Source organism: Bicyclus anynana, chromosome 10 (genome assembly GCF_947172395.1).
Source record: "Bicyclus anynana chromosome 10, ilBicAnyn1.1, whole genome shotgun sequence".
NCBI classification, from domain to species: domain Eukaryota; kingdom Metazoa; phylum Arthropoda; class Insecta; order Lepidoptera; family Nymphalidae; genus Bicyclus; species Bicyclus anynana.
This window is the reverse complement of record NC_069092.1, coordinates 9,778,802-9,799,203: the sequence shown is the minus strand read 5'-3', so window position 1 is coordinate 9,799,203 and position 20,402 is coordinate 9,778,802. Positions and strand designations below refer to the sequence as shown.

The following is a 20,402-nucleotide window of genomic DNA, read 5'->3' as shown; positions in this document are numbered from 1 at the left end:
CTTTGACCTTATTGTCCTTAACCATTTAAGTGATGTCGGCATAGTATGCCATTCGTTTTCATTCTCATACGTCTACTGATCACTTACTCCTTCTACCCAAATATTTTTTTTATACACTCTAATCACTCTTCTTTGGCCTTTATCTCCTCAAGTGTCCTTCCACTTGCAATTTTAAAATACATACTTTTCTTCTTTAAATGTGACGTTTATCCCTGCATATCATATACCTATACCATGCTGTACCTGTAACTGTGCACTAAATGTATATGCATACATACCTACCCGTTACTTCTCAGCTTTGATTTTGATTTTTGTTTTTCTTTTTTATTTTAGAGTTTTCCGACAGTGTTGAGAAAAGTTAAATATTCGGTGGATTCGGCGACAAAAGATTATGTTTTACCGACGATTATGTCCGAAAAATCTAGCTTAGAAGTAAGTAAGAAAACATTATTTTATGTACATACCTAATTTAAAATTAATTGTTGTTAGTTGAGATCAACATTCATTGTATTAGTTTTTGTTGTGTTAATTTCCGCTATATTTTCTAGTTTAGTGTTATTATTAAGATAAGTTAAATCGTCAGCTTTAGCGTTTAGGGTTTGAAAGATAGATATCGTTCAAGACTAAACAATAGTATCATAAGCCAAAAATGAGGTCAAGTCTCACACCTACACACTCGTATACCTACACACCTTTGCCTAGGACATTAACAAATTATTACAACGATAATCTAATATAGCCTTTAAAAATGGCGTTGTGATAAATGTGAAGCAAATAAAATTAACTACATACAGTATAAACATTTGGTTATCGAGTCCATTCACAACGAAAAGCGCGCTTATTTCAAGCATGATATTAATAATAAAATAAAATTTCCTAAAATAATGTGGACTAATTTAAAAACTACTGTGCTGCCTAACAAAAAAGTTTCATTACCAGCACATTTCACAGATGTCGAGGCAATAAATGCTCATTTTCTAAATGTCCCAGGTGCTAACATTACATCTTTATCTCTTCTTACCTATTATGAATTTAATCATCTTTATAGCGATTCCTTCTCTTTATCTACTATTTCTGAAATTGATATTTTAAAAATTCTTAAAAATCTTCACTCGAATGCTGAAGGTACTGATAAAATTACACTGGACATGATGTTTATGACACTCCCGCAAAGTGTTGACACTATTATGACCATAATTAACACCTCGATTACTAGCTCTGTTTTTCCAAATGACTGGAAAACTGCTTTGATTCGTCCCCTACCTAAAATACCAATTCCCCAAACACCTAAAGACCTTCGCCCGATTAGCATTTTACCGTGCTTCTCAAAAATACTAGAAAAAGTAGTGCACTTGCAGGTTTCAGCATACGTAGAGAAGCGGAAAATTTTGCCGGAGTATCAGTCCGGGTTTAGGGCTGGTCGTGGTACAGTGACGGCTCTGTTGGATGTCACAGACAACATACTTACATCGCAGGATGCGGGTATGTGTACTGTTCTTGTGCTTCTCGATTTTTCTCGAGCATTTGACAGTATCAATGTTGCACTCTTATTATCAAAGTTGTCATATTATGGGTTTGATATTGATACTGTTAAATGGTTTGATAGTTATCTCAGTAACAGGACACAGTTTGCGGAAATAGCATATGATGATGGCAGTAAACGGCGTTCAACATCTACGTTAGTACCTAGAGGTGTACCACAGGGTTCGGTTTTGGGTCCGCTTCTCTTCATTATATATTGTGCGGATATAATCCAGCAGATTAAAAACTGCAAGTACCATCTGTATGCTGATGACCTGCAACTGTACTATTCCTGTAAGCCGGAAGATGTTGATAAAGCCGTTAATTTGATTAATGAGGACCTTGATCGAATAGCAGACTGGTCTGAGTGTAATTCTCTTGTCCTTAACCCTTCAAAGTCAAAATTCATTTTATTTGGTACAATTAAACAATTGCATAAAGTCAATTTGGAGCATGTCAATATTTCCATTAGGGGTAACATTTTGGAGCGAGTTTCCCAAGCACGTAATTTAGGTCTACTTATGGATTCTGGCCTTAGGTTTGAGGATCATGTGGCAGAGGTAGTTCGAAATTGTTTTTATCGGCTAAAAATCATTTATAAGGTCCGTGATTACCTCTCTCAGGAACTACGTATAAAATTGGTCGAATCTTTGGTATTGTCAAAGCTTAACTATGCAGATGTTGTATTTGGTCCTCGACTTCTGTGTAGAACCAAGCGCTTAATACAACGAGTACAAAATGCTTGTGCTCGTTTCTGTTTTAATGTCCCGCCAAGAACTCATATTACTCCATTTTTGAACCATCATAGTTTGTTAAAGATGAGTTAAATATTGCCTAGGTACTAGAAGATGTCCTGCGGTTTCACCTGTGTAGTTCTTGTTCCTAATAAAATATAGCCACTCACAAATAATATGACTTTCTATTTAACAGAATTATCAAAGTCGATTCAGTAGATTCAGAGATTCCCTATCCAATCCCGCAAACTCTTTATAATATTAGTATCTACTTATACCTACTTATCTATATACAAGCATAACAAATAACAATATAATCCACATTATTTTCAGTTAGAATCGTATCCCTTAACGTATGAAGCTGTCGAGGATGAAGAAGATGAAATAGACCCCAACATATTCCTGGATGTAGGTGACATCATTCCTATTCAATTTCTTTTCCATTTCCTAAAAATAATACCTATAACACTTTAGTAGTAGTAGATTGGGATCAGTGACGTGCATAAGTTTTGTCGATCAGGGTATGCCCTGGTAAGAAAAATTAACCAAACTGGGTAAATCTTCATTTAATAAGCATTAAGAAAACAACCGTTAGGATATTCAGTACTTTAATGCATGTATGAAGTGCACGGTACTGATTGGGATAATGGGTTATGACACGCTCAGTATCCCCTTTCATATAACTACGAAGGGATGCTTGGAGTGGGCTGTTAAAATAGGGCTGATAATGAAGATGAGTAGTATAGAGCTTTCTGTGACAAAGCTCGCTCGGGCAAGAAGGCACCTACTATGGCCATGCATGCTTATTTGTGACGCCTAGCAGCAATGCTGTGTTCTAGACTGAAAGGTGGTTGCCGGTGTAATTACGAGCATATGAGGCTTAACAGCTACGTCTTAGATTGATGGACACAGGGTAATCCTTTTAAGCACGTGTTCCTTGCATGCCCTGCGTAATGTTAATCTATTTATCTCTCTACGTGTTCCCACTATTCATTACTGAAGATCGTGTTCGCAGTCCAGTTCCACTGTTAGACGATGCTTTTCTGCTGACTCTAAGGGGATTAATCTGCTATATGTATATATATTCTAATATTAATCATAACTATTTTGATAATTTCGCTATGAAGGCTGGAAATGATTACCTACTCCAAGTCCAATTTGGAATTTGTTCATTTTCATTTAATGGTAATTTAATCAATTAATAAGTAATTAATTACCTACAGTTTTCATGTTCATGAATAACCGGGTAGTGCCGCACACCGGCTGAAAACCCTTCCTACTTCTACTTCTAAACGCTATTTATACCCTTTCTACTTCTAAACGCTATTTAAACCCTTTCTACTTCTAAACTCTATTTAAATCTTTCAGAGTCCTGACAAAAGCGTAGCGGAATCTCATGGATCAAGATCCATAACATCTGGCGACTATACCGACTACATTTCTGCTATTTGGCTAATATTTAAACCACATAGGTATAACTAAAGGTCATTTTGATATACTTACCTAATATAGGTAGGATTTTGTAAGTAATTTAGAAGTTGTCTATGGGTAATCACACACTCTGGCTCTGGATCGATCAATTTCATTAATCAAATGCGCAAGACGAGCATATGTCACTTTTGAAGTAGAGGGTAAAGCATACTTAATCCCAAATTTTCATCCAAATCTATGGAGGTTCAACGAAATCAGAGGTTATAGCTGATTTTGGCCTACAATGACTGTAGTATAATTAGTTAATAAAAATATAGTGTGAGGGAATAACTTAGTCGGTATATTGGTACTAATATAATGCATCGTTAGCTGTGTCGAAGACCAAAACCTAGACTTTCAGACACCAGCCACCTATGCGGAGACACCAGCGCTTGCGTCTTAAAACAGTGAAAACTACCAATTTAAAGATTACCTGAAACCTACATTGCGATAACATTGTCACTTCGCTAGCAACTGCGAGCTAGGGAACACGCGTATATGTTAATACTAGCGGACGCCCGCGACTTCGTCCCCGTGGAATTTAGTTTTTCACAAATCCCTCGGGGACCATTTTTCCGGGATAAAAAGTAGTCTATGTGTTAATCCAGGCTATAATATATCTTAATACCAAATTTCAGCTAATTCGGTTCAGTAGTTGAGGCGTGAAAGAGTAACAAACATTCATATCATCAAAATCATAATTTTTCGCAAATCTCGGGAAACCATGGTTTTTTTTTCGGGATAAAAAGCCTATGTGTTAATCCAGAGTAAAATCTATTTCCATTCCAAATTTCAGCCAAATCGCTTAAGTAGTAGCGGCGTTATAGAGTAACAAACATCCAAACATCCATACAAAACTTATATTATTGTTGCAGATGGTTCCGTAGTAGCGTTGTGCCTGATTCTAATTGGCTCACTGTTATTGGTAAGATTTGATTCTAAAATTCTATATCTCGTGGCTTCGGATCACGAAGTCTTGGGTTCGAATCTTTGGTGGGGCTCTGAAAACTGAGCTTTTCTTTCAGTACAAATTCTTAGGCCGGAACTCACATTCGTGCCTCGGAGAGCGCTTTAAGCCATCTGTCCCTGTCATTATTATCAATAACATTTGATAGTTATCGTTAAAGAATCAAAAATTATCACCGTAAGCCCTGCCGACCTGCATTAGAGCAGCGAGGTGAGTCAACATCCCTCTTCAATGCAGTCAGCCCACCATCTTGGGTAGGCCGCCATATTGGATTTGGAATGACGTTTCTTAGCTCAGAGCGTGTGCAAAATTTCATCCTAATCGAAGACCGGAAGTGGGTCAAATTGAGATTCCAAGATTTTCTTACATATACCTCGTAATACTTGCGAATATTACACGCAAATGCAAGTTTAATTGAAATAACAAAAAATTGTGCTTGTTTTGTTTTAAAGTGACATTAGTATTCGTCATTGATTATGTAAATACGTCTATGCTTCATTTATTTACAGATTATCTAATTATGATTCTTTCATATGTTGACTTCATGATTCTTGTATATCAAATGGCATTTCTATCCAATGATTACTTCTTCTACATATGCGTTGTGTTCGACGCAATCTTCTTGTACAAGGCCTTCCTCGACATACACAGTGGCTACATGAACAGATATGGGGATTATGTGCTGAACCCGAAGAAAGTCCGGAAAATGTAAGTAAACGATGGTTATACTTGTCTACTTAATTTTTTTCGCTCAACATTTCTTGTTATTAATTGTGGAAATACCTATCACAAAGTTTAGATTAAACCTCAAATTATTTAAAGATTCTATTAAATAGATGCAAAATCGAATCGAAATATACCTCATCGAATTATGATTAACATAATATACTCGTAGACTTTTTATTTCGAAAAAATCCATGGTTTTTGCGAGATATACGAAAATCTGATGATTATGATGGTTCGAATGTTTGTTACTCTTTCATGTCGCGGCTGTTAAGCCAAAACCTTAATTAAAATTATTGACCTACTACAAAATTAAATAAATATTATAGTGAGGTAAAGTATTGTACTAATGTAGCGAGTAATCTCTGGATCTACTGACGCGATTTTGAAAATATTTTACGACTATTAATATAAGCCACGTTATTTGTGAGTATTCTATCTATCCCGTATTCTCACGGGAAGGGGAAGGTAACTACTACTTTATTAATTAACTATAATGTTGGCATTGTAGTTTAACTAATAACTATTAATACTAAGTATAATAATTATTATGACATTATCATGATAACATAAAGTTAAACATAAATTATATAACATATACATTAGAATTAGATTAGACATGACTCATATGTCTAAGTTCTAACTACTATTAATTATTATTAAATTAACATATAATTTCTATTGGTTTATGTACATTACAGTACAATAACCACTTCAAAAATCTTAGGAATCGAACCCAGGACCTTTATAGATCCAGACCAACGACAACTTTATGATACCGCGTACTTATACTACTCGGGCGAACACAACAATAGCTTGAGTTTTTTTTGTTGTAGCGCCATCTAGTTCTAAATAGTGTTATTACTGCGTACTTAGATACGTATATACTAGAGTAACTATTGCTATGCCTTTATTATTAGGTACTTCAAAATATTAGTACCTATTTAATAAAGTTTTAGATTTATACAAATTCTGTAGAACTAAAAGTAATGACATTGCTGTTAGGCTGCTTTAGAATTTAATTGTAAAAAGATGTATAAAATATGGTTAAAATTTTTCCTAACAGAAAAAAAATCCAGTAGGCTTAAGGGCTTCAGAGTGGGGAACCTACGACATTTTATACTATACGACTGCTAAATTCTAAACTGCCCCTAAAGAAACCGCGGTTCTTGCGAGATTGGTAAAACTTATTGTTATGAATTCACACCATGAACAGTTTTACGCAAAAATCACTGAATTTGGCTGTTATTTAGAAAAATATTGTGGAAATCCTAATTTCACACAGATGAAGTCGTGGGTACTGGCTAGTTAAAAGTCTAGCCGAGTTATATTTTTTGTGTTGCCTTGAAATAATGGTCACCATATTATATAATATACACCATTTAAACATGAGCAACATTGGTGCGTGGCAGAAATTAACATGGCGATAGTAGGTATCTACCTAATAATTCCCCATATGATATTATCAACTCATATTCGGCTCACTGCTGAGCTCGAGTCTCTTTTCAGAAAGAGAGGGGTTAGGCCAAAGTCCACCACGCAGGCCCAATGCGGATTGGCAGACTTCACACACGCAGAGAATTAAGAAAATTCTCTGGTATACAGGTTTCCTCACGATGTTTTCCTTCAGCGTTTGAGACACGTGATATTTAATTTCTTAAAATGCACACAACTGAAATGTTGAAGGTGGATGCCCCGGACTGGATTCAAACCCACACCCTCCAGAATCGGAGATAGAGTTCATATCCACTGGGCTATCACGGCTCCTATATTGCATATTTTATGTCCTCTAATTCATGTAAAACTTCACAGGTACTTTTCGAAGGTATACCTTCGTAGACGAGACTTTCTAGCCAACTTACCTATATCATACTTAGCTTTCGCTATGTCTTTGCGACCGTCAGTGCAACAGGCGCTATTCTGTTACTTGCGAACACCACAGCTATTTAGAATATCGTATTTGTTCACGTATCGACAGCATAGGAAAATAAATATTGGATCTGCGAACCTGTTTTTAAAATTAACGTAAGTACTCGTACCTTTACACTTTCCAACTGAAAACATTTTTTATCAAAAATGAATCAAAATACCATCCTTTGTCGTACAGTAATTGAATCTGCGATCTTGATCTTAAGTACTATAGATAAAATGATTAGGGAAACTACTCATTGGCCGCATAAGTTTAGACAATACACAGTCTTCTCTTTCACAGTTAAGTATGCGTAGAAGATTTTAAAGATGAACCATAATGGGAATTTATAATTTTTCAATGATTTTGGTCTTCTAGTTGTAGATCGAGAAAGGTTTCCCGCCAAACTGCCCGGTAACCATAGACAGTGCCCGTTATAGGCTTAATCATTAACATCCGCAGGTCTAGGATGTATTAACTACGAGTAGGTACATGTCTTAACGAGAGAAAGACGAAATCGAAAATATACCTAACTCTTTTATTGCGTTGGAACAAAAAAGCGATAGATATATATTTTCGAGTACGCCGCTGTTTGTCGACAATGTGTCTCCTTCTTCACGAGATATTTCGTAGCACGCCTAACAGACCGTAAGCTAGCTGCTTGTTTCGGTACGTATCTGCTGTAAAAATAATAAAAAAGGCTACATAAACTTTTTTATTACAGAACGATAGCAATATGGGCATCTCTGCTGTCGCATGTAAACGCTTGTTTATTTTTCAAGCTGTCTTGCCTTACCCCAGTACAGTGCACATCCTCTAATTGGATATCCAAAGAAGAGCTGAATTTACGCGGAAATTACGCCGAGGTATAGTTTCAACTAGCCATTAGTATACCTACCATTAGTATCCAGCATAACTAGTAGAGTAGGTAAGTAGACGAATTGTCGCTTGGCACTTCTTTAACCGTAGGGACAGCACAAATCTGTTTTCTGATAGACTGTCGTCAAGAATTTGAATATTTTGATTATCTACTAAAGCTAACTACCTACCTCATTGGTCGAGTACCAGTTAGCCTGTGTCAGTGGGCCTTAAGATCCAAGGTTGAGTCCAGGTTTTCTTGACAGGTTACGAATGCTATAGAATACTGAGGCTTTCCTTTTTCCAAAAAAAGTATCAACCTGGAGTTGTTATGTGTAACGTCATTTAGTTTAGTATTTATTGCTATTAATACCTTCTAGTGGCAGGATTATAATAATAATACATTTTTCAGAAAAACTTCTTCCCGCTCTACATAGCCTCCCTATGGTATATGATTAACTTGCTCACAATAACCGGCACTGGAGATGTTTCATCACAAAACGACTTCGAAGTCATCGAAACTGTATTCATAACTATAATTATAAAATTCTGTACAGGTATTAAAATGTTGCATACTTAATTCTTTTTCCATTCTATACAAGTTAGACCTTGACTACAAACTCGCCTGATGGTAAGTGATGATGCAATCTAAGATGAAAGCGGGCTAACTTGTTAGAAGGAGGTTGTAAATCCACACCCCTTTCGGTTTATACACGACATCGGAACGCTAAATAACGATCATTATTATTTATTATCAATGAACTTCCGATAGTACCAAATAGTTGAAGAGTCAAAGTCTTATCTCCCTAAGCCCATATCATGTCTAAGCTATGGTGCTATCCCAGCTCCTACAAGCAGGCTTACTGTAGAGGGTCGGGCCCTATATAAGGCCTATATAGTCTCATAATGGTGACTTGTAGGTATTACAGTGGTGTTAACTAGGGTAGGCACTATACGTACAATTTGTACAAAATGGAAAATTCTTCCTCCAATACTGGTTCGTACCTATGTGTAAGTACCTACATACTGATACTAATAATTCTTATTGCTTTATGCGTTGCATCCTCATCACTCTTCGTTTTACATCCTCATCATTTAGTAAAAACCATACCAAAATATTTACAGAAATATTCAAGTTTATAGCATTCTGACTGCCAGACGCGACAGGAGGTCTATTATATGTAGTGATTTTGTAGGTCTGCTAATATCAGAAATGTCCGCATTGATCACCGCGCATTCGTCATCGCGTATTGCGTACGATTACGGCATCAACGAGTTGAGGGACGGCTTGCGGGACACCGACTTGAGCGAGCATCAAATGACCAAGATGTGGGACTATGTGCGCGAACTGTGGAACAGGCAACAGGGGAAACAGGTTTGTGTGAAATATTAGGGGATTCCCAGGGGCATATCTACCTCTGAATCAGTCGTATCGATGATACAGGGCTTCAGGACTACAGACCTTACGTGTGAAAGCAAAAATAGTAAAATGTAGGTAATCAACAAAGTGGGACTAAGTGCGCGAACTGTGGAACAGGCAACAGGGGTAACAGGTTTGTATAAAATATTGGGGGATTCCCAGGGGCATATCTACCCCTGTATCAGCCATATCAATACTGGGCCCCCAGATCACAGGGGCCCGTTATGAGTGAAAGCAAAAATAGTAAAATGTAGGTAGGTAATCCAAAATCTCTTTAAATGTCTTTAACTTTTAAAACGCACGCTCCTACATAGGTTAAGTCACTGTCATATTTGTTTTAAACGAGTATTTTTATTTCTCATGTGAATTTACCCTTTATTTGGGCCCCCCATCTAATTTTGATACAGGGTCCTTTCAAGGCCTTCCCTCATTCTAAGAAGTCCTTAGTAGCATCTCAGAGTTGGGAAGTTAATAATGACACACGTATAAACTCTTTGTGGACCGTGGCAATGATGTTTATCACCACCGACTTTCCAACTCCAGTCTGGTACTGAGGATTTCTTAGAGGATTACCTAATCGTCACAAAATGAAGGCTCTCAGTATGAATTAATTGATTCCTTGTTTCAGTATATTTATTTATTTAAGTAAAACTACCTACTAAAAGCGTAAACGTACTTGGTCTTTAGTCTTTGTTAAGTACGTGCTAGAACTATGTTTAATTATATAAACATATTCTTAAAGATCAGTTACAAAGTACATAATATTCTAAAGTCTAAATGTTAATAAAACTTTATAAACTCTGGATAGCCGCACAATTACCAAAAAAATGGCATTTTTTTTTAATTTGACATTTGTTTTAAACATAGAATTCCGTACCAACTCTTAAATCTATGGTCTTAAAAGTAATAATCGTGTTAATATGAGCTATCATCATCAACATGACTTTAATGTATCTATGATGACAATGGTTAATTTTTGCTTCAATAGTGCGCCATCTACAGACGTTCCAAGAAATGACCTATACACCGTTTTACCGGCAACTTAAAATGATTTAATACTTAAATTTCGCCCGTGTTCACAGCTCTCCCAGAGTATATAATTAGGTAATTATTTAACATCCAGATGCCCAAACTAGTCTACAATTTACCATTCCGACTCCGTTGTCAAGTCATGCAAGCAGTCTACGGGAGTCACATACGAGAGTCGCTAATATTCAGGAAAGCGGACGACGATTTCAAACGAATGTTATCTATGTGGCTCAAACATTGCGTGTTCTTCCCTGGAAACTATATCGTCCAACGGGGAGACGCTGACCAATCTATTTACTTCATCCATAGAGGAGAGGTATGAAATAAATAATAGTATCTAGCCTTTGTTGATTTAATAGTATTGTTCGTTCAATCAGGTTTAGTTTTGCTGCATAGCAGAATATTTATAGGCATGTCTTGGATATATTTTGGGTAATATGTGTTATATTGCCTACAATATATCAAATACATAATAGAAAATTGACGGACCAAGCATGGCCAACTTCGGGTAAAAAAGTAGCAACACTTTGCGGAGCCAATAAGCTTAACAAATAAGCAAACGAACAAACAAACCAATGTCTTCAAAAATGTCGTAAAACTCAGGCTGTATAGTTAAAGATCTTTGCCTGTTCCCATAGGGGAAAACATACCCATAGATGATTTAAAAATATCGTAAAACGTTATAGGACTATACTTGTTTTTGATAATGTTTTCATTATGAAAGTAGTATTGTAAAGGTTTTTAGATATAAGTAAATTGCAGGGTGGTAAGGATACACTATGGCCGGAGATAGGCATTCCCTTTTAAAATGAGGATATAAATCGCTAACCATTTTAGACCTTATAATAATTTTAATTAACTTACTGACGATAGATGCTAAATCCGCTCGTCTCGTCGGGTCGGAATATCTAGCAAAATAAAAGTCCGTGAAACTGGTGTTTTTCATGTCATCGGCCAACTATATTCGTGACAAAAAATGTAAAATTGTGCACCAATCACCAATGTTCTTTACAGGTGGAAGTGTTGACAGTACATCAGAATCTAACAGAATCAATTTACGACATTTTAGGACCAGAAGACAGTTTTGGTGTTGCTCAGGTATGTATTAACATTTGCATGTACAGTTTGCGTGACGGTTTATTAGTTTGCAATAAACATAGTTGCTCTTTACCAAAAGGTACATTATTATATTATATTTACCATTAGCGGACTTTCGCTACTTCGTATACGCCTCCAATTTTTTTTAAATGCTTTCATGTGTTGGTATCGTGTAAATAACTACTTATAGGCACTTGATAAAACATCACAGAGCAGACACTTAAATTTTATTTATATGTATTAATTTCATTTACTGCTTGTACTTTCCCAGAGGGGATCAAAGTACTATAATATAACAAAGTCAAACTCGTTGCGCAATGTTTATTAACAAACAAAAATGAGGGTACAAATGGCTAGTAATTTTACACATAATAATAATTTAATTATCTTGATTTCTAATGATAATAAGTGTGATTAATAAGCTTATAACAATTAAGGGATTTGAATTACATTTTATACAATACAATACATAATAAATAAATTAGGTATGAAAATTGAAATGACATGCGTTTTTGGCTTCATTTTTAATTTGTCTATTGATAAACATTGCACATCAAGTTTGGCTTTATATATATTTTTGGCTGTATAGGTCAACAAAAAAAAATGTCCAAAGAATTATACTACTACTAGCGTGAGCCCGTGACTTCGTCCGCGTGGAATTCAGTTTTTCACAAATCCCGGGGGAACTATGGATTTTTCCGGGATGAAAAATAGCCTATGTGTTAATCCAGTTAATATTTCCATTCCAAATTTCAGCCAAATCGCTTCATTAGTTGCAGCGCAAAGGAGGAAGAAACATACTATGTCTATGTTTCTTTCTCTTCTTCACACACACATACATGATACAATAAACAATATTTCCAGGGTCTATTTGTGGGCGTGACACACCATTTCTCCTTCCGAGCACGAACTGTGGTCGACATTGTGTATCTTACGCTGGACGAATGGAAATACTTGCTCGACTTCTATCCGTCATCAGCGAAACTAGTTCAGAGGAAAGTTGAAAATGTCTACTTAGCTATTTAATTAGTATAATAAATAAAAACAACAATAATTGTAAAAATATACAAAATAGTTTTATTTGTTTATTACTGTATCATTACCAGAAAAATATAAAAACTGACTGAAAAATATATTGCGGTAAAAAGGGAAATTTTTTATTCTATGACAAATTAGCCCTTCACTACGATATCACCAGCAGGGTTATTATGTAACTCGGTGTACCATTCAAATAATAACACATTACATCGCTTTTCATCGAATTTTCTAATTGTGATCATCTAACACAGTTATTTCAACGAAATGATCTTGATTACATCATATGACAGAGATTTTTCGTTTTACGAATATATAACATAATGATTTCAACAAAATTACGTAAATACCGGTTATTCGTTGAAATAATCTTACTACTTGCTACTACTATTTCTATAATACTGTCAGTTTACGTAAAATTAATATACTTATGTTATTTCCTCGGTACATGTTTATTATGACGGTTTCTACGCGCCCTGGACGTTTTAGATATTGTTTTTTTTTAAAATTTTATAACCGTTTTTTACACCATTTAACCATACAAAAAGGCATTTTACGATGTTCTTTACACAATGAAAACTATGAAATAGCGATTATATAGAGACAGTTTTAATAAGATTAAGCATTAGATCGTTGATCTTATACTTTGACAGAGGGGTGACGTCTAGCAAGGCAAGTTCTTACGTAATTGGTCTGAGTGGTCTATAGACTTTCAGTAACATAATTAATTATAATTAATTAATAAGTAAACATTAAATCCTTAAGGATTATAACATAACAGCTATTATTTTAATTTAATTAACTTTAACTAAAATAATCATAATAGTTAACTAATAGTAATAACATAACAATATGAATAACTAGTGTAACTTAATCGTAATTCAAATTCAGTATAATTAAAAATTATGTTAATTTTGGTCTCATTTTAATTAACTTCAACAATACACAGCCGTTTTACATTGTTAATTATTATTGTTGAGAGGTAAATTATCACATACATTATTTATAAATTAGAATTCAAGAAATTAAAAGTAGAATAAAACATTAATGAATAATAATTGATATATTTTGCTATTCTTTAAGAAAAACCGACAACAAAGCCCTGAAATTCAAAAAAAAAAATAGAAAGAAAGCTCAATAGCTCCACGGTAATAGACTCAACACGACAACACAAGTGGTCATGAGTTCCATCTCAACCTTCTAGACTATTGTCATAATTTTGAGGGGAACAGGAACGTTATATTTTGGCAAATTCAAGATGGTCTGCAGGGGTCGGGAGGTGTTTAGATAACCTCGATGACAGATAAACCTACAACTGATGCACCCCACTTCCAGCCTCTGCCCCGCGCGCAGTCCTTTCCTCCCCGTCGCCCGCATATCATGGGAGTGTGACTTCAGATCATGAGGTCCTGGGTTCGAATCTTGGGTTGAGTTTTTTATTCTTTACATTTTATTACAATTCTTAGCCCAGAAATGGGAAGTTGGTGGTGCTACACCCTGGTGTTCCTCGCAGAACACGTTATTCATTGGACCCGGTCATTCTCATTAACAACACCACACACACACAAATACACACACACGTACCTATACATTCATGTATGAATGTATAGGTGTGTGTGCATGTGTGAAATGTTACTCGTATCGTAGCTATGGCAGAGTGAGGCTTTCTGTCACAGGCGCCTGCCCAAAAGAAGGTCTCAACAATGATTTTTGATAAACCTTGTATATTTTTACCAATAAAGATTTGTATTATTGTATCTGATTGTGGTTGTAAATGAATTTAACATTATCACCCTAAGCCGGCCAACCAGCATTGGAACAGCATGGTGGGTCTAAGCTCTACATCCGCTCTCCTGTAAGGAGTCTCTTGTTCCTGTAAAATAGGCTGATAATGATTTGTCGGTATTTCGCCTGATGAATAACAAAATAAATCAATTACATTTCTCGTACCTTCTGTTCATTATAAAAATATTAATCCCTCGTGGGCCTTTTCCTTTTTCTACCAATCCTCTGTGAAATTCCTGGTATTGTAGACCCCTGGGTCATCTCGAACTCATCGTCTGAAGTGTCCATACTGAGTATCTGAGTGCGACTGGTGCTGGGCTGCAGTTGTGATACATCCAAACTCTCCTCAATACTGTTTGATCTGTGATAGGCTTGGCTACTCCTACTGGTGCTTGGTTGTGGTGTTGCCATATCTTCAAAGCTGAAATATATTGGATAGTAATAAATTAAATTACCGAGTATACAGGAGACAAATATCTTCGTAACAATCCATAGATTCACTGTAAAGGTGCCGAGATATTTTTTTTTATTCTTTACAAGTTAGCCCTTGCTTACAATGTCACCTGACGGTAAGTGATGATGCAATCTAAGATGAAAGCGGGCTAACTTGTAAGGAGTAAGATGAAAATCCACACCCCTTTCGGTTTCTACACATCGTACCGGAACGTTAATTCGCTTAGTGGTTCTTATTGAACTTTTGTCACTCTTTGGTACTCTCACAGCTCTCTTAACGTAGTAGCATCTCTCGCAAAAATTGTCGATCGTATCTCCCGCCAAGTGAAATCTCGTACTTCCCGTCATTCGATGCCTCGTTGCGAAAATAAATATGACCAATATTCCCATTCCCCAATAGACCAACGGGGCAGGGATCGAACAACCACCCCTCGGTGATGAGTCCGAACGCACTTACAGTTAAGCTATTGAGGCTCTCAACTCTTTTTGGAAAGCTACGAACTCGAAGGCGATGATGATGATGATGATTTTCTCTACTCTATTGCGACTGGAGACGAAACTTGGGTTGTCTTCACTACCCTTAAGGTGCACATTGGGTGGGAACAAGTTTTCAACAGTAAAGGGGGAGGGGAGGGGGGAGAGTGGGCGAAAGAGCTGACCAGAGACTTCTTCGAGGCAGGCATCAAAAATTTTATCCCACAGCTCACCACTTGCATCGGGAGGGATGGTGACTATGTCGAAAAATAACTTTACAAGTGTAACCAAGTATGTTTTTGTTTTAATAATTTTTTTTAACCCTACATAAATTGAGTACACTTACTTTCTGGATGTGCCTCGTAAATAGCTTGGCTGTGTCTTTCCCGGTACTAGCCACTAAATAGCGAAGCCTATCACCAGACCAGACTTGATCCTATTTTTTCACGATTTTAAAATTCGGTTCAGTATTTTAGCAAAGTAGCGAACAGTCAGACAGACTGGCTTTCGCATTTGCAATATTAGTATGGAGTATGGATGAATTACCTTCCTTGATTATATCTCTCGAGCTGAGCTTCATCAAAATCTTCCTTACAACATGGCCATTTAGCTCGCCCGTACGCATTTAAACATCGTGTGTGAACAGCTTTATCACAAAATGGACAATTGTAACCCTGGAATAATAAAATGAAATATTTATTACTATGAAATGTTGTTTCTAGTTAAATTAAAAAAAAAAAAATAAGTTTCAACTAGGTAATAGCGCCGAATTCAAAATATCTTTTGTTGCGTTTGGATGGAAGAGAGAGAATATAAAAAAAGATATGTCCTTAACACATACTAAGTCTACTAGGCCTATATGGCACGATTTTCATAACAAACGCTTCGATAGTTAATAAGATATGGGAATGACATTTGTCATTAACAGGCCATGTGACAAGTTATCAATAAATAGGATTCCCATATTTTTTTTTAGTTTTAGAAGAAAGAAAAACAGTGAGCCATTTGGCTATAGGCCCTGGTCTAAGCCACTAAAATTTAAGATCAACATATTTGACAAACTTCTTTGTCAGAATAGACTTTTTTCATTCAAATTATTTAGCAAGTGCTTCAAAGTAAGAGACAATCAAATTGTTTAATTAGGAGTTTGATAGTTAACATTGAACCTTAGATTGGCCATACACAGGCAGCTCGAGCAGTTAGCCAGTGATTGACATCTCTCTACCCTTGCAGTCAGAGTTGACAGCTTTTAACTGCCATTGATCAACCAATGGAAGCTGTTGCAACTGTTACAGCAGTTCATACGTTGGTATGTAGAACTCTGTAATTCACTATGCAGTAGATCCTGACTACTTCAAACTGTTCGTGTATGCTTGGCCTAAGAGCCTCTGATCATAATCTGGCCGTTCTCATTTTATACAAGGTGAAAGTTTGCTAGCTCATGCTCCTACCATAGGCAAGTACGGTAGGTTTCTACCATTGAATCATAGTGATTGGTATTGGTAATACAAGTATTGTTCTTTTTAGGTGATAATATGAGAAATCAGAGACAAATATCACAGTCTTCCAAGAATTAACTGTTAGGGTGTTGGGTCTATTTAGGCAGGAGATATCTCTGAGCAGATCTTAGGCTTCGTAACATGAGTGGTGAATATGGCTCCCTTTAAGTCACATTAATTCATTGCTCATTTTGTTTTCATTTCAGTTCATTTTGTTTCTTTCTCCCTGCACAGCCAAATTTTCTAGGATCCCACTAGAACAGCTTTGGATCTCAATCTAATAAAGAACTTACTGCAGTTCAACCAACACCTTAAGAACTTTTCGCTGTTGGATCAAGGGTCAGATACAGAAGGCAGTGATGTATGAGATTGCGCATATTGTGAGGAGGTTCCTCTCTCTGGAGCCCTGACCACCAGTTGCTTGGGCACTCAAATGTCTCGCAGCAAAGGGTTTTTTTATAATTTTCAATAGTGTATTGTATTATTAACATTGGTAAATTTAAAAAAAGGACTAATAAATAAATGAGAGAAATAAAAACTGCAGTTTTAGTCAGGCTCAGTCTTTAGTAGTATTAAGATTTTAAAATTTAAGGTTTCTATGAGACTCACTTATTTTCTAGTCAGCCTGTTACATTCCAACTAGTTTGTTCTATGGACTGTCTTTATTACAGAACTTAAGTAAATTAAAAAATACAGACATACCTGGTAGACAATGTCTTTACAAAGACAGCATTTCTGTATAATATCTGGCATGTTCTCGAGCATGTACCCTTCAAATTCGTGTATGGCACGTAGCCCGAGAGCGTAATTTGTATTTTTCTCAACAAGATAATACATTGTACACCACATCTTGAGCAATTTCTGGAAATTGAAGGAACAATGTTTTAAAAACCCTTCAAATCTTCTCAGAGATCTACCAACTTTGTGGTTCATAAATAAATTTAATATCTTACCATAGCATTAATAATAATAATATGTCTTTAGTTTATGGGTATTACACCCATTTCAAATATAAAGATAAATAATAATTAATTAGGAACATTAAAACATTTATTTAGGAGGGCAAGCAATGCATAGCATTCTATGTGGGAATAGCTAGTATTCTTAAAATTAAAGTACAGGGGTGTGTGGAGTCAGTTACTAGTTAAAAATTTTCATTAAAAAAAATATGTATATGAGGGTAACCTATGGGAGTGGGAGAGTTAAATAAGAACTCTACAAATAGTATAATTTGGATGTTGTTTTGAAGAATGACCAATGATTCAATTTCCCTAAGCTTAGCTAAGTGAAATTGAATCATAGGAATTGGGTATTCCAATAATTCAACTCAGGTTAACATCTTGATTTTGAATTTGACCCTTTAACTATGGAGCAATAACTGAAGTTTAAATTTAACAAGAAAATAAGAATAAAGTATTACATTTTCAGAATAAATTTAAACTATCGAAGGTAACTTTCTTCCATCTCAACACTGTCAAAATTACGAATCTAGCAGCTAGTGCCAGCAATATAGACTCAAGAATTCAAGTAAAATATTTAAACTACTGATAAATCTACGCTGAAATGTGATATTTTATAGCTTACTAGAGAACCTGGTGAAGCTTCAATTTGACTTATGTAAACTTCTTTCCCTACCCTATCCCTAAACTACTCCTAAATACCTAACCATAATTTGTTACAAAAAATGTGATAAATGAAGACTGTTTGAACAATTTTGTTCAAACTTCATATAAACCATTTACTAAATACTCCGAACAAAGCCTAAACATTTGTTTTGTATAGGTGAGCCTGTTCTTGAGTAATACTATTATGATGAAAGTGGTATTGATTTTTATATAAATAGATATCTATATATATAAAAATGAATTGCTGTTCGTTAGTCTCGTTAAAACTCAAAAACGGCTAAATGGATTTATCTTATCTTGGTCTTCAAATGTTTGTGGAGGTATAGGGAAGGTTTAAAAGGTGAGAAAAATTAGAATAATTACTGGGAAAGCCATAAAAACAACTCTTTTCTATTTCCCATACAAACGTTTAAGAGTCAAGGGGGGAGTAGGGATAGGGAAGAAGTGCACGTAAGTCAAAGCAAAGTGACCGGGTCCACTAGTATGTAATATTTATTGTTAATGCAACATTAGTAACTGCTTGTTTGTAGCCATGTCAATCACTAACCTCCACAACATTTGCATGACATAAAGAAGTTTAAAAAAAATCATGACTTGAAAGTAAAATAATAATTAACAATTAACTTACTTGTGCTTCAGTTTTAGTCAATTTCAAATTATTGACTAAATTCAAAGCATAGTTTGAATCTATTTGTCTATTTTCTGTTGTCATGATCTCCTCCATTATTTTTCTGAAGAATTCTAGCTCTTGTGGTGAAAATATAGTCTGCGATTTGGCTGCATCATCAGATGCAATGAAGAGGAAAACCAGATTTTCCTCTGAAGTTTCATCATTGTATACAATTTTGATCTTTTGATCAAAAGGTTTTATTTTTTTGTTAACCTCTTGTATCAGATCTCCTATTGTAGTTTTAAATTGTTCTGAAAATATTTAACACAAATTAATGCTACAAAAATCGATACTAATATTATAAATCTGCAATCTGTTTGTCTGTCTGTTACCTTTTTATAGCTAAACTGCTGAACCAATTTTGATAGTGTTAATTAGGATGTAAGAGACAAATAGATGTGTTGGCGCAGTGAAGTGCGCGGTGGATTTACAAGACAGAGGTCCTGGGTTCGATCCCCAGCTGGGCCACTTGAGGTTTTTTAATTGGTCCAGGTCTGGCTTCGGCCGTGGCTAGTTACCACCCTACCGACAAAGACGTTCCGCCTAGCGATTTAGCGTTCCGGTATGATGCCGTGTAGAAACCGAAAGGGGTGTGGATTTTCATCCTCCTCCTGCTCCTCCTAACAATTGAAACTTATTACATACGTAACAAGTAGCAGGTGCAGGAAACAGATCATTATTATCATTACAGCCGATGGACGTCCACCGCTGGACTTAGGGACTTCCAAACAACAGTCTTGAGCCGCATGTATCCAATACCCAGCAGTAACCGACACCACTTAGCAGCTTTCATTTCGTTTCTAGTGGTTGGTCCACTAACACTAACTAGGCTTTGCGGGGTCGCCACTCCAAAGCCATCAATTTTAAGGTAGGAAGAAATGTACAGTATTAAAAATCAAAGCAAATATTTACCGGGAAAAGATTTATTTAAAACGTCCTGCGCTTTTGAGACACTCAATATTCCCTGACTTGCCACTGTTCGTAAGAAAAACCTATGCATATCACCGTAATTCATTTTGAGTTATTGTTGTATTACTTTTTTACCTCTGCAAAATTTTATCAACAAAACAAACTTTTTTAAAACCAGAATGAAATCGAAATCCACAGAATTTTAATTGCACAGAATCACTAT

General features: G+C 35.7%; 2 protein-coding genes across 2 annotated transcripts in view; one reads left to right on the top strand and one right to left on the bottom strand.

The window, feature by feature from the left end:
- The window catches only part of LOC112042974 (uncharacterized), a 26,784-nt gene extending 13,997 nt beyond the window's left edge, over positions 1 to 12,787 (top strand). Inside the window, exons 21-32 of the mRNA XM_052884012.1 lie at positions 334 to 432; positions 2,589 to 2,663; positions 3,624 to 3,727; positions 4,601 to 4,650; positions 5,202 to 5,400; positions 7,228 to 7,440; positions 8,049 to 8,190; positions 8,595 to 8,739; positions 9,379 to 9,557; positions 10,726 to 10,947; positions 11,646 to 11,729; positions 12,594 to 12,787. Coding sequence (XP_052739972.1) covers positions 334 to 432; positions 2,589 to 2,663; positions 3,624 to 3,727; positions 4,601 to 4,650; positions 5,202 to 5,400; positions 7,228 to 7,440; positions 8,049 to 8,190; positions 8,595 to 8,739; positions 9,379 to 9,557; positions 10,726 to 10,947; positions 11,646 to 11,729; positions 12,594 to 12,755 — 1,674 coding nt within the window. The 3' untranslated portion in view covers positions 12,756 to 12,787. The remainder of the gene's footprint in view (positions 1 to 333; positions 433 to 2,588; positions 2,664 to 3,623; positions 3,728 to 4,600; positions 4,651 to 5,201; positions 5,401 to 7,227; positions 7,441 to 8,048; positions 8,191 to 8,594; positions 8,740 to 9,378; positions 9,558 to 10,725; positions 10,948 to 11,645; positions 11,730 to 12,593) is intronic.
- On the bottom strand, positions 12,784 to 20,402 carry LOC112042970 (uncharacterized). The gene is made up of 5 exons (XM_052883867.1): positions 20,183 to 20,402; positions 19,229 to 19,521; positions 17,678 to 17,836; positions 16,023 to 16,150; positions 12,784 to 14,970 (listed from the first exon to the last, which is right to left on the bottom strand). The coding sequence occupies exons 1-5, from the start codon at positions 20,283 to 20,285 to the stop codon at positions 14,736 to 14,738; spliced, it is 918 nt and encodes a 305-aa protein (XP_052739827.1). The 5' UTR covers positions 20,286 to 20,402; the 3' UTR covers positions 12,784 to 14,735.